Source organism: Dermacentor variabilis, chromosome 2 (assembly GCF_050947875.1).
Source record: "Dermacentor variabilis isolate Ectoservices chromosome 2, ASM5094787v1, whole genome shotgun sequence".
Classification (NCBI taxonomy): Eukaryota; Metazoa; Arthropoda; class Arachnida; order Ixodida; family Ixodidae; genus Dermacentor; species Dermacentor variabilis.
Genome location: NC_134569.1, coordinates 245,902,431 through 245,929,863, shown reverse-complemented (window position 1 = coordinate 245,929,863; position 27,433 = coordinate 245,902,431). Strand labels below are relative to the sequence as shown.

General features: G+C 45.2%; 1 protein-coding gene and 1 long non-coding RNA gene across 3 annotated transcripts in view; one reads left to right on the top strand and one right to left on the bottom strand.

Annotated features, from left to right (window-relative positions):
- LOC142573216 (uncharacterized) overlaps positions 1–27,433 on the bottom strand; it is a 217,223-nt gene that overhangs the window by 151,331 nt on the left and 38,459 nt on the right. For both annotated transcript variants that reach the window (XM_075682806.1, XM_075682805.1), the window contains exon 3: positions 4,867–5,012. In XM_075682806.1, coding sequence (XP_075538921.1) covers positions 4,867–5,012 — 146 coding nt within the window. The remainder of the gene's footprint in view (positions 1–4,866; positions 5,013–27,433) is intronic.
- Positions 14,485–15,350, top strand: LOC142573215 (uncharacterized). Its single transcript, XR_012826247.1, has 2 exons — positions 14,485–14,684; positions 14,952–15,350. It is a non-coding gene; the product is annotated as an uncharacterized LOC142573215 (long non-coding RNA).

Below are 27,433 nucleotides of genomic sequence, written 5' to 3'. Positions count from 1 at the left end.
TCTTGTGCATTTGCATGCCGGGGATGCAGGACTTCTTCAGAGAGCTGAAGCATGAGGTCTTGCGTGAATAGATGCCCGCGGAAGCCAATCATTGGGTGAGGGAAGAGATTATGTTTGCATATGCTGTTGGAGTCTTTCTAGTATGACTTCGAGCTTACCTAGACATGAGGTGAGTGAAATCGGACGTAGCTTTTTTAGATCTAGCGGCTTGTCTGGCTTGGGAATAAAGGTTATCTTTGCATGGGTCCACTGTGATGGGAGGCTTCCTGCGGCCCAGGGCGAGTTAAAGAGTTCGGTTATCGCCTGTATGGACCTGTCATCAAGGTTTCGAAGGGCTTTGTTCGTAATGTTGTCCTCCCCTGGTGCGGATGTGGTTCTGAGCTTATGTAAGGCTGCGCGGACTTCCCAGACAGTGATGTCTGCATCTAGTTCTGGATTGTCCTGGCCGGTATAAGGAGGTAAGGGGACCCTTGTGCTGTCCGCCAGATACAGGGTTTGCAGAGAGTCCAGTAGTGCTTTGTCTTCCGCTGGGTTGCTGTGCAGCAGCCGCGAAAGACTCTTGCGCTGTTGGATCTTGTTATTTTCGGGGTTTAGCAGACATCGCAGGAATGACCACGCGTCTTTAAGGCCCAAATTCGCACTCATGCGGTCGCAGAGCTGCCCCCACTGTTGGCGTGTTAGGTGTGTTGCGTGCTCTTTTATTTCCTTGACAAGGGCCGCGATTCGGGTTTTGAGTTTGCGATTGTGCTTATTGGCCAGCCAGCGTTTCTGTAAACTGTTGTGTGCCTCCAACATGTGTAATAGCCTACTGTCTGCGAGTTCTGAGTCTGACGCGGTTGGTACCTGGGATGTGGCCCTTGTGGGATCTGCCATTAGTTGCTGCACCCACATGTCCAGGTTATCGATGTTTTCAGGTGCGGCTGCTCCAATCCTTCTAAACCTGTCCCAGTCAGTGATGGCGACTGGGCGGCGTTGTGTCTTGGAGAGCGTGCGGGTAGGGATGTAGGTGCTAAGTACGAAGTGGTCACTGTCTTGGCGCAGTACTGGCACAACGCCAGCGCGGCCACGACCGTGTTATCGCTTACGCCAGCAGGCTCCTCTCACCCGCGGAGCGCAACTATTCCATCACTGAGCGTGAGTGTCTGGCCCTAGTTTGGGCGGTTGCGAAATTCCGCCCATACTTATATGGCCGACCCTTTTCCGTTGTCACGGACCATCACGCGCTTTGTTGGTTATGCTCACTGAAAGATCCTACACGAAGACTTGGGACTTTACGCCTCCAAGAATATTCGTATACTGTCAACTATACATCTCGCTGACCAAGTGCGGCGTATTTTCTTGTAAATATAATTGTATACAGCTTTTCGTCTGCGTCTTCCTACGTAACACTGTGATTCAATTAAAGATAAGAAGTTGGCTTTTGCTGGCGTTGTTTATATTTATGTCTCGCCAGCCACCCGCATTCCGCGGTGCGTTCTTCAGGAGAGATGTCGGTTCACTACTCTACGACAACATCCATTACGGTAGTGCTAAGCGCGGCGGCGGGGCTGTTCAGTGGCGGCATCCGTCGGGCGCATGCGTGTGCAAGGCCAACGGCCGCCTGGCCACCGATCTTGTCGTTTGGGTTGACGGGGAAGCGGCGTGACGCGGTAGAAAAGTCGCAGAAAAAAAGTACTTGCTCTTCTCGGATTATGTTGTGAGCGGTCTCTAACGAAAGCTGATATTTTCTGGAAGACACTTCTGATGATGGTACGGTTGAGGAATCGCAAGGATGGAGTCCCATTAGGACATGTAAACGCATAGTCACTGTTATAGTTACATTGGACGATGTGTGTGAGTTACACTAGATTTCAACCGCACATCTCTTTGAGAAAACTTATACAGACTCACGATTGCAACAGTAATTAAGACCTGACGTTTTCTTATCACGTCCATTTCTTTGATACAATGCTAGATCCTTATACAAAGCTAGTATGTATCCATGCATTAATAGCAGAGAAATTATTTGAGGACTGATGCGTACATACTGAACACTAATGAGATAATACAAATATACCAATGACACACAAAACTAAGACAACGAAGTAATAGCAAATAATACCAGATACACAAGTACACAAGAGTGAATCACAATGAGAAGCATGAATAATATGTCAAGAACAGCACTCATCCTATTACGAAGCACATTTCTATGAAGCGACTATTCATAGGTTTCAATAATAAGCACTACAGTGACAATGAAATGAATGACAATAAGAAACAGTTTCCAAACATTAGGCATTTTACCTCAGGTAATTATTTGCAACAGGAAATAAAGGCTTTAACAAATAGAAGGGTTACACGTTTCTAACACAGCAGAAAGGGTCTCATTCTAAATTTTCCGTCCTACGTACTGAAGCCAACGCTGGCCATAGTTATCACGAGATATGGCGGCAAAGAATTTTCCCTGTGACGCCGATGGGTGGCTTTCATGCACCCATTAGCTATGGGTGCATGAAATTTCTGCGAAGGAAAAGGAGTCACGAGACAGTATTCTTAGCGCAAGTAGTGCGATAGAGATATCTCGAAACGGCTGTACCGAAAATATTTTCTTGCCAAGAAAGAAAGGGCGAGAGAGCGTTTTCGGGGCTATGCAATTCATTATTCTCAATGCTCGCTTCTGTAGTCGTGTGATAGGTTCTATGTAAGTTTTATAAGCGAATCCCCAAGACTCTATGGAATAAGCTATGTGTTACTTAAGAAAAGCTGAAGTACGGTGTTTTCAGCTTGCGTACTTCTAAATAGCGTCGAACTATATCCAGAATAAATGAGAAAGTTTTCTGCCCATTTTCTCAGCGTGCGGTTTCGAGATCAACGCTGCATCTTCATGTATTCCCAGGTATTCAATTGTACTGACTTGCTCTATATCATTATCTTCTATTCATATTAAGGAAGGCACGTTCAGGCATCTTTTTTGGGGATGCAAAGATAACCTAATTAGTTTTGGCAATATTAGAAGAATGTTTATTTCTGTGAAAACTATTTACTGGTGAGCTGAAGTTCTGAGTTTCAAATATACGTAGCGGTTTCAATGGGCCCAGCGGTAACCACCAGTGATGTATCGTCAGTGTACACAAAGGCACGGATATTAGGCAGTCAGGTAGGGTGTTTATGTATAGCGTGAAGAGTATCAGGACCAAGCCATGCGGCATACCTACAGAACGTGAATTGGACGGGTGTTCCTCAGTGGTAACACACTGCCGCCTTCTACTCAGATAACTTCTGAAGTCAAGCGATACTTCCCTAAACCCACGCCGCTCGACTTTTTGCATAAAATATTGTTATCCACAGTGTCGAATGCCTTTTATTATCCAGAAATGCACCAATAGAAGTATATTTTTTGCTTGATGCTTCATTAAATATGACAGTCACAGAAAGTAAGGTCGTGGTAGTTTGTCTAAATTTCTGGAAGCCATCGTGGGATGATGACGGAATGCAATATTTATTGAAGAATTGTATAATTCTATGAGCCAGTACTTTTCGAACATACTGTTAATGCAGCTAAGTATTAAATTGCCCTATAGTTTCTAAATTTATTGGGATTCGCACTTTCGTAGATACAGACTGCCTTGGCAAGTTTTCATATCTCAGGATACATGCCGGACAGAAACAATTTATAAATTAATGAGGTTAAGGCACCAGCTACGACACCAATGCTATGTTTAAATATGGACACCAGAATACCGCCGGGGCCCCTAGCCCAACTAGCATCTATTGAATTAAGTGTACTGATTACTCCATCACTACTTATTTCTTTAAAACCAAAAGTTCATTTATGGTACTCTGGCAAAGAAGGTTCTTCTGCAAGGCCTATACATCAGAGTAAATCAGTACCGACTAAGCAAAAATGGTCGGCAATATGATCTAATATAATATGTATATGAGCGGAGGAAGCTAAATCAGGAAGTGCGCGATTTGAATGTATAGGCCGAATTATTAGGCTACCTATAACCCACAGTTCCTTAGATTGGTGCTATGCCAGTTTATATGCGTAGTGAAATAAAATATTTTTGGTGTACGCATAGAGGCAGCACGTTTGTTTCTATGGACTCTGTATTGAGTGCTGTAATATACATTTCCTTTGTGTTGTTTAATTTTAGTGTGCCAGTGATCTCGTATTTTTATGAAGTTTAGTACAGTTGACTTCATCCAAGGGCATAATGGGTATGTATCTTACGTCTTCTTCTGCTGAATGCCCGTCTTTAGCACACCTTTAATTCTATTGACAGTCGACAAAGATACGGCAATGTTCATTTGCATCCATTAAGTCAATGTTTTCGAATCTGATTTGGGACAGCATTAATGCAGATCTCTCGCAATCAATTTTCTTCACAAATCCAGACATGCTATCAGATTTCATACGACTATCTTCTGCCCTGTATACAAAAGCAATGGCGACGTGATCTGTGACAGCTGTGTCATAAGCCCTGAATTCAGGCAGTGCACGTATGCCATCAAGATTGACGATAAAAGCGATGCTGGGGTGTCAACCTGCCGCCTGCAGTGCGCGGTGGCAGTGCAGAGGAAGTAAATAGTAGCTAGCTCCGCCGGTTTCTAAATGTCTTCTACCTGTGTGATCAGCTCCTAAAGAGTGATCAGTTCTACGTGCGGCTCTATTCATACCCTTTCAAAATGAACTGGTGACTGTACTGGTCAAGGCTGTACTAAAATAAGCAGTACAAAGGAGGGGAGAAGGAAGGAAAAGCGGGGAGACCAAGGAGTCACTCCTGCCGAAGTATAGGAGAGGCCTTATAAATATATAATGCGCCAATCATTCGTGCAGCAATTGACTAGTGCATGAAAGTGCGCCAAGACTGGTGTACTCACGCTTCCAACTTTGCAGTTCTTCACCACATACGGTGTGCCACAAGAAGTGGTACATGGATTCTCTGACTGTCGCTTCCGCATAGCTTCTACAGCTTGTCAAGGAACTCGTACCGCTATAGCATAAAGACTTTTCTTGAAAGATCCTTCTGTTGGGAAGGGAAAAAGCACACAATGACATACTTAAGTGGGTGGAAGTGTCGTAAAGAGAGCGCCTATTAATTTGGAAGGACTGCTATTTTCATGGTGCGATCGAAACTTATCAAATAAACTGTTTTTTATATCCGCAGCAATTTCTTCCGAAAACCGAAAAATTGCTAAACCGAACATTGCCTGTGCTCAGGTAGACACAGCATAAAAGTGTCCCAAGTTTTTTTTATTTCATCTAAGTTTTTATATTACACAAACAAATTTGAACATCGTAACCGAGCATAAAATCTGAATTAAGACAAGATAGAAAGTATGACTGCCGGAGTTGTGTGATGTTGCTTCTTTAAAAATTTAAGTTTTTATGCCTTCGTGTTTTTTCTATCCTACACAGCTTTGGCAATAGAAGGAAAATAAATGTAATTGGTCGAACACATTAGCCACAAATAAAGACAGACAGCATTTAAGCAGAACATTTATAAATGGGTTATTTCTCGAAATATTTTAATGAGTCTCTTACAGCGACTTTCTCTCACCATTCTTTTATGTTCCAACTTTGCTACGTGCTTAACGGGTGGCATAAATGATAATTCACAAACCAGAATCTGCTCTTACTTAAGGTGCGTATATTTACGACCGAATTACAGCAAGATTTTTGTAATAACATAAATATAATAATGTTTAATACATAGCTTAGCGTCATAGTTACATATCCATACCTCATACTAATACTTGTACGCAACGGTTAATATTACACTTAAAACAGTGAACATAAAATAATGTTTTGCTTGAGCATAATAAAAGATTAGTTATTCTGCTATTGGATATGCATGCACATACTATATCTACAATGTAACAAAATTCCAAAAATGCCCTCTGCATGTAGCCGTGTTTTGAAAATACCTCGCCATCTGTATAGATGCTTATAAGTTCCTTAAGAAAAAGTTTTAACAAATCGGGCATTGCCTATCTCCAATGTCTGCAAGAATGATTTTATTTGTTTAAAGGATCCTAAGATCTCATAATCCTTCAAATTATTAACATTAGTTGGGACGTCGAAAGCACGAGTACTCTTGCTATAATTGCGGTGCGCACCATGGATAACGTATTTTTCTGTACGACGTAAGCAGTGAGATTTCACGTTCAAGTTCATGAAATTGGTACAAAGATAATTATTACACGCAACATCAAAGAGAACTTGCACTCTAAAACCAAAGAGTTCCTGGAAGTCTCTTCGAGAAAATGTCTGCTTGTCCCACATTTCACTCCCTTTTGCAGAGTAGGTAAACCCCCTTAGAGAGAGAGAGTAGAATAGCTCCCCCTGACAGGGTTTTGTTACTCCACTGCAAGGGTGTGCTACTACTCTTCTGCTCAGTGATAATACTCTCCCCAAAAACGTAATAGCACTCCTCCAGACAGAGTGCTTCTAGTCCTCCAAACCGAGTGTTTCTACTCCCCCAAACATTGTGCTTGTACTCCTAGCAGAGAGATGGTACTCTTTCAGAACAGTTCTAGTACTCTTCGCAATAGTGTCAAAGCACTCACGATGTAGAGCCATAGTCACGTTAGAAGAGACTCGCAGTACTTACATGAGGAGAATATTGGATTCCTTCATAAGCTGTTTCTGCACTTATGCTTGGTGAATTGGATGTAATCTGTAGTCGCCGAGTTACTCAAGTGAAAAAAATTTCTCTTAGAGGTCAAAATTTTTATTGATAAGTCAAAAGACAAACTGAAGAATAACTTGATAAACATACTGACAGACGCAAAAATCGGAGTACAATGATGCATATGAACTTTACAATGCATCTTTTAATGGAACATAGGTGTATCCTCTAAAGTTTCATTAGTATTAGAGTCCGGAAATATCCTTTATTTTACAATTGGCTCCATCTTTGCAAAAGTAAAGTATACCGTGGAAAGTTAAACATAAAACAAACGTGCGCAAACTCACAAAGTGTTGACACTACTATCGAAGAGAAATATGCAGCAAATTATTAGACATCACACGCATTTCTAGTGGAAAACGCATGCACTTATTTGGCAGAGGTTACCATATGAGCTGCTAAGCATGGGGCTGGTAAACATAGATAAATTATGCAAGAAACTTTTTTGGGCCTTATTCTAAGACAGCAGCTAATTTGATAACGTCCTGCACAATGTATGGACGTAACTGACTGAGAGTACGGTGCATTTAGAAATGTGTCGTACATTCTCCTCTGAGGGCGCAGGTCTAACTTTGGTCATAAATACTTCAGATATGGTTATTCATGTATGTGCTGCACTTCAATGTTTCTAAGCGTGTCTTGTCGTGGTTCTGCAGCAATATCCCACCCGGTCTCAAAGCAGTACAGAGGCTTGTCTTATTTCCTGTTAGGTTGGCGTCCTCACGAAAATAGTTTCCTAGTGCTGTTGGGATTGATCGCTTTCTCACACATAAATAAAGTTACATGTACAATACTACCTCGTGTGTAGCAAATGAGTATAAAACTGCAAGGACCGTTAGCATTAGAACCTTGTGCATCAAATTTATTGTCATATATGGTAGCTTTTCATACCCATTACGGTAAGAATGCTATACTTATAAGGAGCAGCTTGCATAGTTACGTGATCAATTATTGTTACTAGTTGAAAATGCACTCTAACTAAGGCACAGCATGGCTTCATATGTGCACCAAAAATGAGATGTGATGAATATGATGCACCAAAGGCGGCATAAGCATAAGTACAGGCAGGGCAGTGAATGAAAAGGACAAAGAAGGAAATTATAAATTGGGAAGGGCACCATCCTGTTTTACGTATGCTTTCCATGCACGTGGATTTTGCATGCGGCTGTGCATATACTTGCACACTCAACCAACTACCTGAAACCAAAGTCTTCATCGTTATGACGTGATTCAGGTACGCTAAAGTACGAAAAATTATCGCTCTACACAGAATCATATCTTGGTCTCAAAAAAAGTATATATGTGTCTGGGAAGAGTAAAACAGTGCCTCACTGTGCACTCTAAAAATTTACTACGTGCAAACATGCTTTTTGTATTTTTGCTCATAAGGATTACGTCTGCAGAAGCCGTCCAACTAAGGGGCGTTTCCTTAACGCTCTGTGCTCACATCTGCCAAGTGGTGAACAAGTGTTCCACGCAGATGCTCTCAGTTCTTTGCAGTGAGCAGATCCCTGCCTCCACTAGCATACTTTGTTGGAAACTCGATTCAGTCACCCTAATCGAAAGTTCAAATATCTAACAGAAGCACTCATATGACTATTTCACACAGGGAGAAACCACAATTTTACATGTGCCAAATTAATTTTTCAATTGCAAGTGGCTCTGTGGCTTCTACTTAAGACGCTAGGTGCGCACTGCGATGCACACAGTTAAAGGCCTTGCTACAGCTTCGGGAGGAGGGAGCGGTCCTAATGAACTGGTTTCGTGAGCAAGCAAGTAAATGTTGGCTTCTTAAACGTGGCGTACTCTGCCCCCAACGCATCCCCTTTCTGGAACCTAAGCGGAAGCCATACTTCTAAAATTAGGTGTAAAAAATACATAAAAAAGGAAGACATGAACATCTCCCTGCTTCATGTCAGTGTTTAAAGTACAGAATGACACTGGTTTGTATTTGCACTCATGCATTTACGCACTCTTAAATTATGTCAGCAGTTAGCCAAGTACGAGCTTTTGCTTTTTAAAGTGAACACAGGCACCGTGCTCATTGCAAGTATGTATTATGCAACTAAGCACATCTGCAATTTTATTGTACCGCTATTTCTTTCTCACATGGATATATCTGTTGAGAGGCAAAACGAAAAGCGGTCATTTCTGACAAAATTAACCAACCTTTCTTTAAAAAACATTTCTAACTTTCCAATGACACTTGCTCCTATTGTGTTTCTCTCCAGAGAGCACATTTAATCTTGACTGTCCTATCAGAGACATTAAAAAATATAATGTTAAGATGACTCCCAAGAGCACATGAGAATTTTCATCTTGGTGTGACACACTGTATTTTGAAAGTTTTGGTGACATTTAGTCCGATGGTACACCCAAATTACACACATTAAAGTTTTCTCTTCGAAATTGCATGGTAATGTATTTTGATTCTTTAAACTGCGTTCCTCTGCAACAGGTGGAGTCGTGCTGCGATGGCTCTGACATCCTTGTGTCCTCAACGCTGCCTTATTGATTGCATTATACAAAGAGGGTGCCTGCAAAATATCGTGTGCAGAAGTCAACATGAGGACATGGTGTAAAACAACATCAAGACAGTCAAGAAAAAGTTCACTGCAGTAAAAGGAAGTCTTAGCTCGTAGTCTTCCTACATAAATGCATGTGAAACATCTAAATGCCTGCAATAGTCAACTGCTAAACTCACTTCAATTTTTAGATTTAAAGAAAAATAAATTACCAACGGTTCATCCTCGTTCAGTACCAATGCAATACTCCTACCAATAAATAGAATATTAGTTATTGTCCGATGTCATAAGTCTATCATTACTTTGGAGTCTCACAAAAACCACTTGTGACACATCCTACGCACGTGCCCAGTGGGCCCCCTGCGCCATCTCTGGTTGTTCCACGGCTCAAACTATAATTTCAGGTCATATCTGCAAACATGATGCTCGGTAGGGATGAAAATATGGGCCTCCAGTTCAATGGCCATTACTGGGTGTACCTATAAGAATGGGCAACAAGGCTTGTTACGGCAAGCTTACCCACATTTCAATACTAATAAGAAACAGTTCATTGCGGCCTGCATCTAAGCTTACTAAAAGGCATGCACTTATTTTCATTTGTGAGGTACGCGATGGAGTTCATTGTTGAGAGACTCGACTATTGCTGTAGCTTGAAATCTAGCATTTTACGTTCTTGAAGGCATGTAAAATTTGCAGTTCGACAGCAGTTATTAGTTTATCAAACCAACTATTTGTTTTGTCTATGACCGACGACTGGTAACACAGAATTAGAGCTACGTTTTATTTTCATATTTTATATCTCCACTAAAAATATTGAAGCGATAAACACATGTTGATCTGCCATGAAATAGCAAAGTGCACAGATCACGCGTGTAAACGTCAGAGCAAGGGTGATTTAACTATTCATATGACATAGCTCTGAAGCGCCAACCTATATTATCAAATGCACAGGCATGTCCAAAACAGTAAGCGCATGCAAAACGCCATTGCAATTGTAAGCCCACATAGTAGCCGTTATATTAGATTCCTGTGCATAACTCGCCGCTTTGGAATTCACCGAACGCATGCGCCTAAGCACCCTTTCACTTTCGCACTGCGATTGAAAACTGCAACAGGATGCATAAAATCATACATATAATCACACCATTTCAATACATGAGCAAAAACTGCTCAGTCTTATTCAGCCTAATTGGTTATGTTACGGCGTAACCAAGAATGGCGCCACTAAGAAGGTTACTTGACGTGTGGAGGTGGAACCGCTCCCGACAGCAATCTTGTTTATGCATCCTTGTCTCTCGTGTATATACTGTACATGCATCTTTATATGTGACTTCTGCAGTGTAACAATATGAATTCCGCATGAGTTTTCAGTAAACTCAAAATTACACACCCAAATGACCCCTTACAGCATGCAGCTGAATCGTCTTTCTTTGGTGCTGTGCTGTTCCACGATATTGTGTGCGCCCGCGGGGGGACAACTCCGAGTGAAAAGCAGAGCGCTGACTCGGCTTCCCTTTGCACTGTGGCCGCCTCTTCTCTTGGAAGCAAAACAGTGTGCTCTTTGCTCAGCGTGCGTGAGTGATACACTGCCATGTTCGGGGCCGGCCTCCTGCAGTTGAAGCAGGAGCTTACGCTACGTTTTGTTCTCTATTGACGCAAGAGTTGAACGGGCATTCTACTCTCTCTAATAAGGGCAGGGTGAAAAGAAGATTTCACTCTCTCCTTGCTGACGGAGTGAACAATGCATTTCACTCCACTCCACATTTTGCGAGAGTAAAGCAATGCTTTGAAGAGTAAATCGACCCCTTTACTCCTGCGATACTCTCCATAGTTTTTAGAGTGTGTTGCTCGACAAATGACATGTCAGATCCGTACATGCTCGACAAGACATCCTGTCCATGAGCAGGTGTGCCATAAGAGAGGCAATAGGTAATATTTTAGGATGTTGTTCATTACGTTAAGTGTACTAAAAGAAAGATAGCCCTAACTTGCTATTCCCTACCTTAGTAGCTTTTCGCCAAGTGATTTGTAAACCATTTTGCAAACAGTTGCGTCGCACAGAAATTTTAGGACATACAAATGAGCACACACTGCTCGTAAACACCTTCCGAGCTCTTCAATGTGGACATTACAAGGCAGCGTGTCGTCAAGGTGTAATCCTAGGTATTTTGTGTTTCTTACCAAGGTTATCGGACGACATGAGCATGCATCACAGCCACTGGTGAGGAGATGAGTAGGTGAAATATCCGCAACTACTTTATATAGGCCTTGAAAACCTATGTTAGTCTTTCACCAATCAAATTGCTTAGACACCATACTGTAATACACGAGCGGCTTCGTTCAAGGATTTATCCGATATAAGTAAAGTCGTGTCATCAGCAGATTGATATTCTTTTTTTATTTTAGTGGTAGGCACGCAAGATTGTTGATATTATTATTAAGCACAAATTGTCGCCAACCATTCATGCTGATATACGTATATATCGTATATCGTATCGTTCATGTATATCGATATGGAACACGTTACCTTCTGATATACAGCCATGTACAGTCGCCGACAAAAGTGGTATACTTCACGCAGCGGGAGCCGGAGCAGCGGCAAACTGCATCGCAACGCCGTCTACAGGCAGCATCTGGGATCGAGGCAGCCAATGGGTGCCCTTTATTATCTGCAGGCATGTTGCTTGACTCGTGTCAATGTTTCGTGTTTCAGCTCGCCAAAATGCCGAACGGCGCCGCCGCAGTAGCAATCTGGTGGCCCTCTTTTCGTTTTGTGTCTTCTTTTTACCCACGCGCGTTCGGGATATCGCTCGAGAGCCGGCGCGCGCACCGGCATGATGCGATAAAATGCCCCCGCGTGCGTGGCTGACTAGCTGTGGAAGCAGCTCATAATTAGAATGATATTCGAGACAGACAATGGGTGTTACGGTTACTATCTCGCCGCGACCTTACGAGTGGACGAATTTAACTTTTAGAACGTCGCAGCGGTCTCTCTGCTGTGTCCGCTTTCGTACTCATTTAAGATGGCACCGATGGTACCAGTGAGCGAGAGAAGGCGGATTGTTGAGCTGAGCATAGAAAGGATGTCACAACGAACGATTTGTCGTCTAACTGGAAGAAGCCGTAATGCTGTCGGCCGAATTATAAGGGCATACAGGGATGAAGAAGGAAGGTTACATGATGCCGAGCGTAGCGGACGGCCAAGATCGAGCAACGACGAGACGGATCGCCTGATTGTCGCGGCGGCGGTGGCAGATCCATTCATCAGTGCCCAAGAAATACGTTGCGCGCTAGCTTTGAAAATTTCCTGCCGTACAATTCAACGGAGGCTGAGAGAGGCAGGACTCAGCAGCTGCGTGGCTGCGCAGAAGCCATGTTTGACAGACTCGCAAAGACGCCAACGATTAGAGTTTGCGCGCGCTGTGCACGACTGGACATTGGAGGACTGGAATGAAATCGTCTTCACGGACGAGTGCACTTTTTCAAGCAGATGGGACCAGAGGCAACGTGTGTGGCGCCCCGTATGCTGCAGGTATGCAAAAAAGCGAACGAAATCTCATTATTGTTCAGCTTCTTTTTTTATCTTTTGCAGCGTAGGTCATATCTGTCTTGTGGTTGTCAGATTTTTATCATTTCAGATTGATTTCGTGAATTACAAACTTATTCAATGCTAAGTTTTTTGCAGAGAAGTCCATTATTTCACGCATGTTTGCCATGCTTCTAAGTAAATTCATATTAATATATGCTGGCGTGCTTCGCAAGCACCTCGCACCCTTAATTTTACGGCACATCGGCAGAACACTGCCATTCGATCGGTGCTTATTCTCCGCAAACATTGCTAATACAGAAATTCTGGTTAGACCCCCAAAAACATGAAAAGAGGATGTATTATGGGCCTGTACAGTGAATTATCACTTTGAAAAATCAACTGCCCGAATTCGCACAGCTGATGTATGCTTAGCCATTAAGGCATTGAGCTTCAGTAAATTAAGTCTTCAACACTTTGCTTGCTGTAATTCTCGATGTATTTTCTCAGAAGACATGTTGCCCGTCGTTGTCATGCTGTGATTAATAAGCGTAATAATAGCGCAAGCCGATATTTTCATCCACTCTTGAGGGAAGAAGAATACTCCGCGGCCATACTAAACCAAGATGCAGACGTAGAACCAGGGTATTTTAATGTACGGGTCTACTAAATTTTCTAAACTGCCCAAATTTAGAATTGCAGTGCACCTTGTTTTCCGCCAGAAAGTACCCGCATGCTTGCTTAAATGGCGCGTTCTTAATTTCATGCAGCAAGTGGTACAGCTTCTAAGAATCTTCGCTGAAATGGTAGTTACACCACAGGGAAATTCATTCAAACGAGACAGATTTGTTTTGTTTAAATTTCGTTCCACATGCGCTTCCAAAAGCTTCTGGATACCGTTATCTTACCTCACTATTCTAGGTAAAAGATATTTAGTACAATGGTTTGTTTTTCATTTTATTAACAGGTATTTGCCACCATGGATACACGACGTCCTCTCAAGCGGACGCTGCGCAGTCAACCTGTGGGGCGCAATAACAAAAAACGGACTGGGCCCACTCGTGAGGATTGAGGGAAGCTTTGTGGCTGAAACATACTGCGCGATACTGCGTGATACACTTCTTCCATACATGCTGGATGGACCATTCAAGGATCGTTGCTTTTTGCTGCAGCATGATAGAAGCCCGGTGCACAAAGCGCGCTCAGTTACCAAACTTCTCGAGAGAATGTGCATTAGGACGCTGGAATGGCCGCCCGTGGGTGCCAACCTTAACCGAATTGAAAATATTTGGGGCATCATGAAGACTCGTTTGGCAGCACGCCACCTGGGAAGCTCAAGCGCCGATGACCTGTGGAACGTTATGAGGACAGAATGGGAGGAACTTCGGACCCGAACAGACCTTGTCCCCGCCCTCTACGAGTCAATGCCGACACGTGCCTCCCGAGTTATCGAAGTTGGGGGAAATTTTTCAAAGCAATAATGCTCGCTTTGACAACAGCAAACGTTCTCAATTTTGCATATGTATTTTTCAGTGCGAATAAATTCGTTCACTGTGATCATTATATACGAGTTTGGGAAATCAACCGGCCTCTTTATTGAACAAGCAAAGGGTGAAACTCCGCAAGTTATTTCCTTCACTTACCAACGTGCTTTTGTCTGAGAAAGTTTTCCGTCATGAATAATGAAAATACACACGGAACATCGAAATGAGTATATGAGTGCCGCTGGCAAAATTTCTTTTAGTTAACCCTTTCGGCCCTGGTGTCCTATAAAAAGGACACGAAGAAGAACGGCTACAAGTCATGATTTAACTGCTCAAGAATCTGAAACAAGAACTGAGCTGACTCCCAAGACATCCCCATAAGCATAGACATCACTTTCTCCTTCGTCTTCCTCTTCGTAAGGCCGACAGTAAACAAACAAAATGGCGGAAGGCGGAAACGGCGGCTGCAGTGGTAAGCGCAATTTTTTTTATTTTTTACTCCATACCTACGAGCGTGTTCGTGATTAGAATTTTGTAGGTGTTTTCTAAGACACTCAAGGCTTCAATAGTTGAACAAAGTTTTCTCTCTGGCTAGTACATTTGCCACAGCACGCCGCGATGTGTGTGTCCTATATATAGGACACCAGGCCTCAGTGGTTGTAAACCATCGGCGCGTGTTGCATGCAAAGGCAGAACTTTTTTTTGGTAATGCCTATTTTCTTCACGTTTTTTATTGCAGAGGCCACAATTCCGACCGGATTGTTTTATTCAACGGCAAAGCGAACTCGATTAAGACATCTACGTCTCGAGGATCCAGATGTCATGTTTGCTGCACTAAAGGATGGTGACATGTCCGAGGTCGAAGACGCAGAGGATGAACGTGGATGACATGGTTGAGGCTCTTGAAGACGTTTGTGACAATGAGTGTGATGCACTAGAGGAGCTCTCGGCTGCCTCCAGCGATGAAGAAGTTGACAAAAATACACCGGAGGACAGGTCGTGGTCCAGGAGAGCTTTCAATAAGCTAGCAGCCACGTATCAACCTCAATCATCTGGTGACGAGAATGAGAATAATCTTGATGGTCTACCAACCCCGTATGAGTATTTTTCTCGGTACGTGCCGAAGAGTGTGTTTGTTGATCTTGCAGAGAAAACAAACATGTATTCTGTTTCTCAAGAGGGGAAATCCGTTGAAACAAATGAAGAAGTCAGAAAGCTGGTTTCACTGCATCTAGCGAAGGGTGTCTTTCGTTACCCACGGCTGCGCATGTACTGGAAGCAGTCACTCAAAACTGAGCTTTTCTCAACTGCGAACATGTCACGAAACCGACTCCAGAAGCTCAGAAACTGCTTAGACATTGTTGATGTGAACGGAGACCACAACAGCAATGATCGTCTCTGGAAGGTCAGGACACTTTTGGACGCATTTCGTGAAAGATGTCTAAACCTGACTTTAGAGGAGCATCTTTGCATCGACGAGCAAATTATCCCGTTCAAAGGACAGCTAGACATAAAACAATACGTCAAAGGGAAACCAAATCCGTGGGGAGTGAAAGTTTTCATGTTGTGCGGTGCCTCGGGAATTATCTACGACTTCCTCGTTTATCAAGGCTCAACCACTGAACTTGTTCCAGCAGACAAAAAGGACTTCGGAGTGACCGGAGCATTCGTCCTCCATCTTGCGAGGCGAATACCGGATGGTACTGGCCACAAGCTTTTTTTTTGACAATTATTTTACGTCCTTGCCAGTTTTGCGGGCGCTTCGTGACAAAACTATATATGCTGCTGGAACAATCCGATCAAACCGGACCGAGAAATGTCCGTTGAAGCCAGAAGGCCAAATGAAGAAGGAGGGAAGGGGGTCCTCTGACTGCCTGGTAAGCAGCGATGAGAAAATCATCATCACGAGATGGCTGGACAACAGAGCGGTGACCTTAGCCTCAAATTTCCTCGGCATTGATGAAGAGGATGAGGTGTCACGATGGAGCAAAGCAGACGGGAAATATGTAAACGTGAAACGTCCCGCAGTTGTCCACGAGTACAACCGAAGTATGGGAGGCGTAGACAAGACAGGCTTTTTGGTAAGCCTCTACCGAACATTCATTCGCAGCCGAAAATGGACACTGCGAGTTATCACGCATTTTATGAACCTGTCCGTGACTAACTCCTGGCTCGAGTACAGGCGTGACGCTGAAGTTCAAGGGCTAAGGGAGAAGATGGATTTGCTCGAATTTACTCTAAGTGTCGTGGAAAGTCTAGCAAAAGCTGGTTCTCCTGATCTGCCACGCAAACGTGGAAGGCCATCCTCCTCTCCCCTGCAGCCACTCAAAAGGCAAAATTGCACAGCCCAGCGACCAGTGTACGACGTGAGATATGATCAAGTCGTGCACTGGCCGCTCATGACCGAAGACCAACAGCGATGCAAATTGGAAGGATGCAAAGCAAAGCCAAAAACCAAGTGTGAAAAGTGCAAAGTCCACTTGTGCATATCAAGCACAAAGAACTGTTTCAAAACGTTTCACATGCACTAATCAATGTCCAGTATTAGCGGCACCTCAAGGCAAGCAGCATGTTTGTTTTCAATATTTGAATATTTGTGAAAGCTTGAAAATAAACAAAAACACCAAACATTGCTTTTTCCTTTTCTTGCAACCACTAAGCCCTGGTGTCCTATATATAGGACGCGGTGCCATCTTTAAAACTAAGGGAGTCCTAGAGAAATTTTTTGTGTTAGTGTGTTTCTTGGGTGGCAGTGAAGCAAAATATCACTACAGAAAAATTCCCAAACAGGTAAAATAAAATCAGGGCTGAAAGGGTTAAATATTTTTTTCAAGTGGTCTACACAAAAGTATACGATCAAAAGGGACGACTTAGGAAGTATTTTTGCGACAAGTTGGGTACCCACGCACAACAATATCTACGGTAGCGCACTGCTGACTCGGTCGACTGCCTGAGAATTTCTTCCACTGAGATGACAAACGATCCGTTGTGACATCCCTTGTTTAGCTAGCTCGGCAATCCGCTATCTGTCGTTCACTGGAACCATAGGTGCCGTTTTAATCGAGTACGAAAGCGGACACAGCAGAGAGACCGCTGCGACGTTCTAAAGGTTAAATTCGTCCACTCGTAAGGTCGCGGCGAGATAGTAATCGTAACACTCATTGTCCGTCGCGAATATCATTCTAATTATGAGCTGCTTCCACAGCAAGTCAGCCACGCACGCGGGGGCATTTTATCGCATCATGCCGGTGCGCGCGCCGGCTCTCGAGCGATATCTCGAACGCGCGTGGGTAAAAAGAAGACACAAAACGAAAAGAGGGCCACCAGATTGCTACTGCGGCGGCGCCGTTCGGCATTTTGGCGAGCTGAAGCACGAAACATTGACACGAGTCAAGCAACATGCCTGCAGATAATAAAGGGCACCCATTGGCTGTCTCGATCGCAGATGCTGCCTGTAGACGGCGTTGCGATGCAGTCTGCCGTAAAACCCCTTAATAATTTGAAAGTAGCGACACTCTCCTCCACTCCCGCGCTTTCCTCCTCGATTCTCCTCGCCCGCCGGCTGTGCGCGCTGCGCACGGCACGCTTCGCAGGCCATCGCGCGCTCGCCGGCTTCATGCATCAGCTGGCACCCGTGATCGCACCTAACTTCGGGATTTTTTTCTCGCTCTATTATTAAACGAAAGCACTAGATAGGGATGCAATGTGCTTGACTCTACCATGACCCACATTTACCACCTTCTCGTTTGAGCAGTGAAAGCGCTAAACGTGCGCGTTTGCGGCATGAATTAACAATCGCAGCGTACTGTATATAGCCCACATTGGCTTTGATATCTTTATACTGGTCACTTCAACAGGGCAGAGCTTTAATTAGCACAGTATTTAATTTAAATTTGTACATTCTTTAATATTTTTCGACACAGTGACGCCCCGTTAAATGCAATTTCAACTAGCGCTGCATTTTCGCGGAAGTACTTTTTATGACACTATATTTTTGCAGTAATTTGCAGTAATTTTTGCGGTAATTTAGTTGGACGTCATTGCGTGCGTGAAGCTTCAGAAGCAGGACAGTGGCCGCAAAAATGATGCGAAATTTGCTATAACGTGATTATGGATTTTTTTTTTAGGGGGGGGGGGCAGGGTGGGAGGGGTTCAGTCCTAAAAGGCTTGGGGCCTCGGTGTAATGCATATGCCGCGCATTTAATACCTGGGCTATAGAAATTTCATTCCTGCTTGAAAGAGAACAATTTTTTTCTAGTTTTTCGTGCTCTCAAGAGAGATCTATTTTTATTGACTACTGTAGAAGTGAGCGTAGCCAAGGGTTGGCTTGAAAGTTATGAATGATTGCTGACGGCAACGGACGACTAGATTAAAAGATGGGAAGGGAATGCTGTCTCTGTGACTTATTCAGTGTAGCCCATCGAATGCATTCAATTAGTGCCTCAGACGCCCGTGGTGATGCAATATTCAGCGCTGTAAAGGACGATAAGATAGGATTTAGCCCTTCTGTGACTGGGTCGGTTTCAAGGAAACAATTCGTACTATTTTAGAAACACAGAGCTTAAGAATCTGACGTTATTTTGATAGCATAACTAAATATAAATTGTAAAGATTTCACCTATGGCGAATGAAAGTCAGCCTTAAAAGGCATCTCTGCTGACTCGCTCCTCACTTGCCACTAGACTTCGGAATCGCGGTAGACTTTCACAGTCGCGGCGGTCACACAAAGGCCTTCATCGCTTTAAAGATCCATAGCAGGCAAGAACATGCTCAAAGCTTATTTGCGCGAAATTTTGGTCCTCCTTTGCACATTATTCTTCCAATCTGTGGCATTAATGACTCTCCCAGATGTCATTCCTTTTGCAATTTGCCAATAAAGCTGTTTCGTAAGAGCTGGAAAAGCTGCCAGCCGCAGCCATTACCATAGATCTGAGAGGGCGGCATGCAGGGTTTTGCCAGTTTTTTCAGCTACTTACTGAAAACATCGTGCCACCCCAACACAAATTTCAGACGCAAAGTACAGGTCTGGAGCATAGAATACACAGCCACTGTGACACACCAGCACATATCTGGCCAGATGCAATTTTTATTGCAGGTGACTCCTGAAACGTTACACGGAAAACACACAAAACATCCAGGATGGCACACACTTCGGAAAATAAAAATATTTATAGAAACCGCCGGTTAGAAGTAGCATAAGCTCGAACCCAGTAACATGAAACATTGCATGGTGTTATTCTCCAGACGATATGCGTCCGATGTTGTGAATCCACTTTATTCTGCGGCTGATGTCGTTCTTCCCTCGAGGAATCGTGAAAAGCATGAAGCTATTTTTTCACGCCGGTCTGTGCACTGAAATGCGCAGGAACCCGGCATAACGCGGTGCGAAATGCAGAGTTCGAATTAGCTGAATAAAGGAACACGGCCTGCCCATGGCGCCGAAGAAAAACAACAACACAAGCAAAGCGACGCTTTCGCGCGCGTTTCCAAGGCGACGGCTGGGGCCGGCCGGAGCGGCCAATCATCGGTCAGAAAAGCGCCGAGTGGAGAGGCGGGCGAGGAGGATGTGCGAGGGTTGGCGGCGCGGCGGCAAAGTTCACAGAATGGCGCTACTTTCAGTATCAAGGGGCTTTAGTCTGCCGCTGCTCCGGCTCCCGCTGCGTGGAGTATACCACTTTTGTCGGCGACTGTACAATGTACACATTTTATCGATGTATTAAAATTCACCTATTATATAACTTATCGGTTTCACATTTCGTGTTCCTACTTTTGCTTTTTTTTCAAGCAGCCTAAAATTATGGTTATTATGTACTAAATTATGTAGAAGAATTATGGTTATTGGTTGCCATAATTTTCATCTATATCTTATATATATTTTTGAGTCGCAATACAATCTGCTGACTAATGTGCTTATGCCCTGACTACGTTTTGTTAGGTCGTTCCCTTGACAGTTTTCTCTTTGAGTCTTCCGACTGCGCGCTCATCCTTTGTAAATGAATTTGTAATTTATGGAATAGTAAGCTGAGGATGCGAGGCGATGATGATGACGGTATATGTGTATTTTTTTGTCGCTCATTTATGTAGCGCTTTCATTAATGTTCGCGACCACTTTTGCAAATTCGCAAACACTTCCCTGTATTCACGGAGGAATAAAACAAAACTGGACGGCACTTAAGCTTCGCCGTTAAGAGTGGAACTCGATAGCATTCAAGCATGCATTACTGCTTCTCATGCTCGCCGGAAACTGCAGCCTGTGTAACCGTTACCGTGAAACACTGGAGGCGAACGCTGTGCACGAAGCCGAACTTTCTGGTAGCCACGTGGCCGCTTGCGTGGGCCAATCCCGAAGTTGTGAACAATGACGCCAAACAAATTACGTAATTTTCAGGTTTCTGTTATTGTTACTGTTCTGTATCGGCCAGGCGGTCTGATAAGATTGTACCGTGAATGACGTGTGCCTGACCGGCATGCAGCGTTATCTATAAAAGTACGCTGCTGCCTTGAATAAAGGGCTTTTTGCGTTGCTGCCACCGAAGCGTCTGTCTGCTGCTTAGAATAGAACAACTGGCGACGAAGATGGGATACGGCGCGCAGCAAACCACCGCCGGCCAGCAGCAGTCACGAGGCTGAACCGCCTACGGTGCAAGGCGACACGGAGCCCTTGCAGCCACGACTTCATCGACTGGAGCTGCGCAAGAACGTCAAGAAGCAAGGCGTCACGGAGCCCTTGCGTGGACTTCAGCGGCTGGCTGGAGCAAGCGAACAAGAACCGACACTACGGACAAGGTACATCAAGGAAAACGGCTGGGCAGATAAGTGAAATTTGCTCATTATGGCAGAACCCGGACGTGGTCCGAAGCTCGGCAGAATGACAGAATATGACCAAAAAGTCGAAAACATACGCTCGTATATTGAACGCTTCGAGAACTACGTAGACATAAATGATGTCCCTGCAGACAAGAAACTCAAGTTGTTTCTGAACGTACTCGGCGCGCAAGCGTATGAAGAGCTAAAGAAGATAACTGTTCCTCATTTGTCTTCTCAGAAGACTTTCGAGGATATTAAATAGCTTCTGGAAGCTAATTACAGCCCAGCTCACTCAATTATCGCAGAGCGCTGTAAATTTAATCGCCGAATGCAGCAAGAAAATGAAAGTGTCAAGGATTTCATCACTGAACTGAAGCATCTCGCAAGAGATTGCAATTATGGCACGTTCTTAAATGATGCCTTAGGGGAAAGACTAGTGGCTAGTTTGCGTGACGAGGAAACGCAACGGGCTCTTTTTGCACAGGCTGACTTGACGTTCGAACTGGCGTGCAAAATAGCGCTAGAAAAAGAGCTAGCTGCGCAACAGGCGAAGCAAATGCATGAGTTTGACGCAAAACCATGCAGCGTCAGCGTCATTCAGGGTGAACGTCATCGTGATAAGCAAAAGAAATCGATGACGGTTGCATGGTCGAAAGATAAGCGAGAGGGAGAGCAACGAAGCGCGTGCAGGCATTGCGGAAAGCGTCATGCGGGAGAAAATTGTTGGTATGGGAACCACACCTGCAGAAATTGTAAGAAAAAAGGGCATTTGCAAGCCGTTTGCCAAAGAGCAAAAGCTGTCAGATATGACACCACGGACGACGAATCTGAAGGCTTGAATTGTCAAACCGTGTTCTACTCGGGCTAAAGATCAAGGGGCTACAGCGTCGACCTAAACGCTGAAGGGAAGACTGTTTCGCTGATAATTGACACCGGTGCAGCGGTCACGATCGTACCAGAGCAGTTGTATAAGCAGTATTTCCCGCATGTCAGATGTGTGGAATCAAAGGTGTCGTTGCGCACCTACACAGGAGAAAAGCTAAAGGTACTTGGAACAGCAAACGTATTAGTCAAACTGGAAGGAAGCGAGATCTCTTTGCCCGTAGTGGTATTGCAGGAAACGGAACGCCGATGCCCGCTCTCATGGGAAGAGACTGGCTGGAAAAACTTCAGATAAACTGGAAAGCAGTATACAGTCTGTCCACGGATAGGCCACCGGAGCAGAGGGCAGAAGCTTTACGGAAGAAGTATCCCGAGGTTTTCAGGAGCACCCTGGGTGTCGTCAAAAACTCCGAAGCTCGCATCTTTCTTAAGGAAGGGGCTCAACCAGTATTCTCAAAAGCACGGCGAATACCGTTTGCTATCAAAGACGACGTAGCAAAGGAGTTGGAAAAGCTCGAGCAAGCCGGAATACTAAAGAGGGTCACGAAAAGTGACTGGGCAACGCCTCTGGTGGTGGTCGCGAAGAAAGGCGGCGCAGGATTAAGGTTATGCGGCGACTACAAGGTCACGGTTAATCCTGTTCTAAAAACAGACCATTACCCATTGCCATTGCCGGAAGACTTGTACTCCATGCTCGCGGGAGGCAAAATCTTTTGTCTTGGATCTCTCGCAAGCCTATCAACAAGTGCCGCTTGCTGAGGAAAGCAAAGCGCTGCTAACGGTGAACACTCATCTCTGGTTATTTCAGTATCAGCGCCTTCCATTCGGTATCTCTTGCGCGCCCGCTATCTTTCAGTCTTTAATGGACGAAGTCTTAAAAGGGATTCCGAAAGTGGGTTGCTATATCGACGACGTCATCGTCGTAGGCGACAACATAGACGACTGTCAAGAAACCGTGGAAAAGGTGCTTCAACGACTGTCACAGCACCGTATTACCCTAAAACCACAGAAGTGTGAATTTTTCAAACCATCCGTTGTTTATCTGGGACACAAAGTGACATCAGATGGCATTTTTCCAACCGCAACAAAGATAAAGGCAATCACGGAAGCACCTCAGCCAAGCAACGTAACGGAACTGCGAGCCTTTTTGGGCCTGCGGAATTTTTATGCAAAATTCATCAAAGAATTAGCTACAGTAGCTGCACCAATGTATGACTTGCTCAAAAAGGACACGACTTGGGTGTGGACGGATGCATGCTCAAGATCATTCGCGGAAGCCAAGCAGCGCCTCATCGACAGACAAGTATTGACTTTTTACGACGTGAAAAAACCAATCGGGTTAAGCTGTGACGCGTCGGCCTACGGTCTTGGGGCCGTAATTTTTCACGTCATGCCCGATGGCTCAGAAAGACCCATCGCATTTGCCTCCAGAACATTAAGTGCAGCGGAGCGCAACTATGCGCAAGGCGAGAAGGAAGCCCTGGCCCTAATTTTTGGTCTAAGCAGGTTTCGTAGATATTTATACGGGCGCAAATTCACGCTGTAGCCGCCGTGGTTGCTCAGTGGCTATGGTGTTGGGCTGCTGAGCACGAGGTCGCGGGATCTAATCCCGGCCACGGCGGCCGCATTTCGATGGGGGCGAAATGCGAAAACACCCGTGTGCTTAGATTTAGGTGCACGTTAAAGAACCCCAGGTGGTCAAAATTTCCGCAGTCCTCCACTACGGCGTGCCTCATAATCAGAAAGTGGTTTTGGCACGTAAAACCCCAAATATTATTATTATTAATTCACGCTGTATACAGATCACCAACAGCTGTTGGGGATATTGGCATCGGATAAACCAATTCCTTCTTTGGCCGCAGCCAGGATTCAGCGTTGGGCTATCACCTTAGCAGCTTATCAGTACACGCTGTGCTACAGAAACGGCAAGAACATGGAAGTTGCCGACGCACTTTCAAGGCTTCCACTTTTGGTAAAGCATAAAGACGACACTGAAGAATGTCTTGCAGTGTTTGAGGCAACGCCTATCACTGCGAGCCAAGTTGCTGCTGCGACAAAAAGGGACCGCCTTCTTTCCAAAGTCGTGCAGTTCACCTTATCTGGCTGGCCCGCGCACCACGATGATAAATTTCAGCCCTTTTACGTTCGTCGAAACGAACTATCGTACGAGCAAGGCTGTGTCACGTGGGGCCAGCGAGTGATCATTCCCGACGAACTTAAAGAAGCAGTATTAACATTGCTGCATGAAGAGCACCCTGGAATGAAAATGGTTGCTAGGTCGTTTGTTTGGTGGCCATCGATTGACAAGAACATTGAAGACTCTGTCCGTCGATGTACAGTGTGCCAAACGACCATGCCTGCGAGGGCACCAGGACCATTGCATCCATGGACTTAACCAACCCGTGTTTGGCAGAGAGTCCACGTCGATTTCGCCATGAAGGATGGTTCCAACTTGTTCCTTCTAGTAGACTCTTACTCAAAGTGGATAGAAGCAAAATGCCTCCGCACTACAACGACGTCAAAAACAATCGACTGTCTCAAGGAAATATTTGCAGCGTATGGCTACCCGGAGGAACTGATCAGCGACAACGGACCTCAGTTTACTGCGCAGGAGTTCGCAAATTTCACCTCTTCACACGGAATTCGACACACACGTACGCCACCGTACCATGCTTCATCGAATGGGGCAGCAGAAAGGCTAGTCCAAACGACAAAAGCCACTCTACTCAAGCAAGTTCTTCACGATAACCTAACAGGTCGAAACAGAACTCTGCATCAACGACTTAACGACTTCTTGCTTGCTTACAGGAACACCCCGAATTCCGTAACAGGAAGAACGCCGGCTGAGCTGTTCCTGAAACGACAACCTCGAGTGAAGCTTTCACTCCTAAAGCCAGTTTTGTGCAGGATATGCGCAGCCGTCAAGACGGAGACGCCACCCATCGCAACGAGGGCCGAGGAAGGGACCCGCAGACGGAAGCCGGTGACACAATTCTCGTCAAGACTACGCGTGGGAAAACCCTGTCATGGGAAAAAGCTGTCTTAGTGCAACGCGTAAGCGACTCTACTTTTCTAGTCAAAGTCGGTGACCATTTTCGTTTTGGTGCATATCGACCACTTGAGACCCAGCTGCATTACGGGACCAGAGACTTCCTTCCATCCGGACGTCGCAAAAGAAGCGCATCCTGAGTCCACTCCAAGTGCCCGTATTCCACGCGATTTTCTACCAACACCCTCTGAAGAAAGTCCCCCTGCTGACTCCATGATTGGTGATCTTATTGCGGACCAGCTTGAGGATGCTCGCTTAGATGGTTCCACTTCAACTAAGGAACCGGCATCGCAGCCTGAGGCAAGACACTCAGCAGCGCAGCCTGCAAGTATCGCCCCATCAACCATGGCATCACCTGAAGAGGTCCATCTGCGAAGAAGCAATCGCACAAGGTGTCCTCCTGATCGCTATCAAGCCTCCAATTATGAGCGCGGAAAGAAACGCGTGTAGCTTTAAGGAGGAAGGAATGTTCTGTATCGGCCAGGCGGTCTGATAAGATTGTACCGTGAATGACGTGTGCCTGACCGGCATGCAGCGTTATCTATAAAAGTACGCTGCTGCCTTCAATAAAGGGCTTTTTGCGTTGCTGCCACCGAAGCGTCTCTCTGCTGCTTAGAATAGAACAGTTTCGCGCCTTTATTATTTAGGTCCGAGCATATGTTACAGACAACGCATACGCTGTCAGTGTGCTTTTGTCATGGCATTGGATTGCGGGCTCTCATTCTCAAAATTCTGAGGAAAGACTGTCAAAAATGTAAGCCTAGGTGTTAGCAACTTTATTCATAGTATGGTGCGGCATTATAAAGAGCTTATATCGAATATCTTATAGGAAGGAGTGGCATATGCACATACGGAAGTATATACGGAAATTTTCTCTAACGCACAATTCGCGATGATTGCCAATGCCGACACTAGATGGGGCTTTAAAACAATGATTTCCAACTTGGCTCACATTTTCCTAGGATAATGTCCGGCCATTCGTTCTCGCTCATATGCAAAATCATTTTGCATTATAGGAAAAAAAAGCAAATACTGGCAGTGTGTACGCTGTGGAGTTCTTCAATCCGCGGCTCCTGATTTACAACGTCACGCGGCGCGAACGCATGTTTGGGTTCCTTTCGTTCCATGAACTGAAACGCAACCTGCAGCTCTGCATAAGTAACAGAGAGGCTCATTTTATAAGACAAATGCGTCACTAGCTCTAACTTTAGTGGGCCAGTGGATATGGCGTTCTCTTGCTGTATTCAACTGGAAAAAGGGGTAAATACACTGTAGTGATCACATTTAGGTAAACGTGATGTAGAGCCTGGATTACTTGACTATCCAGAGGTTTTTACGGCACCGTTTCTCATCGCCACTGCGTGTTGCTTCGAAGTGATGAAAACATTTTATTATCCACACAATCAGCTATAAACATAAAATAATCAATTTAATATTAACGTTACTTCGAATTCTCGTATTCGAAGTACGTCATGCATGCCTTAGCCTAATGCAAATAAAATAGTGAGCTACAGCATGGGAACGAACTCGCTGGGGCTTCGGGAACTCCTAAATGCGGCATTTCCAGGAGCTCCCCCACTGCAAGTACTCAGAATACCGTAGGCAGTGATGCAGTCTGTTTTTATCTTTGTGTATACTCTGGGCTGTTATTAGAGCGCAGCTGTTGAGCGCCCGTTCCTGCGGTGAGCGTCGGCGTCATGCCTCGTGACCGAGCGGACGAGGGCAGCGAAAGCTGACGGCAAACGCGGAGCGCAGCGGGCGATAAATTCCGGCGAGAGCGAAGATAGCGCGAGGAGGAAAGCTTAGAAGGAGGGTAGAGCGGAACCATCAGGGCGGGGGGGGGGGGGGGGAACGCGCAGAAGGAGGGTATGGCGAAAACGCGAGAAGAAAAGCCTAGTGTCGCGCAAGACGAACAATGGCGACGATGCTGCGGGATGGCGCCACCGTAGCGCGCATCAATGAAGTGCTGATACGGGCGCCTCGACGCGCTCGCTCGCTCGCCTCCGCTTCGTTCGCGGCGCACGCACATCGGGGCACTCTACGCGTCGTCGGCTCACCAAAGCACTGCATGAGCGGGAGGTCCGTATGCGGCGGCTGTTGTGAATCTCGCCCACGCGTCACCTACGCGCTGCCTCTCCCGATCTCCTGATTAGCGAGGGAGTCGCGCCACACTTTGCTGCGTTTTGAACGTGCTGCGCGAGACAGATTGTCCGCGCCAGCCAATACATGGCGAAATGAACACACGTATAGAGCTGTGCTCAAATTTAACATTAGCGTGTATCGCAATCATCGGTTAATTTTCCGGCAACGCTTTTCTAGGCCGACATATTTTGCCATTGTGCAAGATACTTTAGTTGGTAGTCAGCACCGGCCCCGTCGTGTGTTCCTTTATTTATTTTTCCCGTTCTGTTGCTGACTAGGTTCTTGAGCGGAAACAACAAATGCAGCAGGTTTGAGAGAGTGCAGAGGCACATGAAAACGAG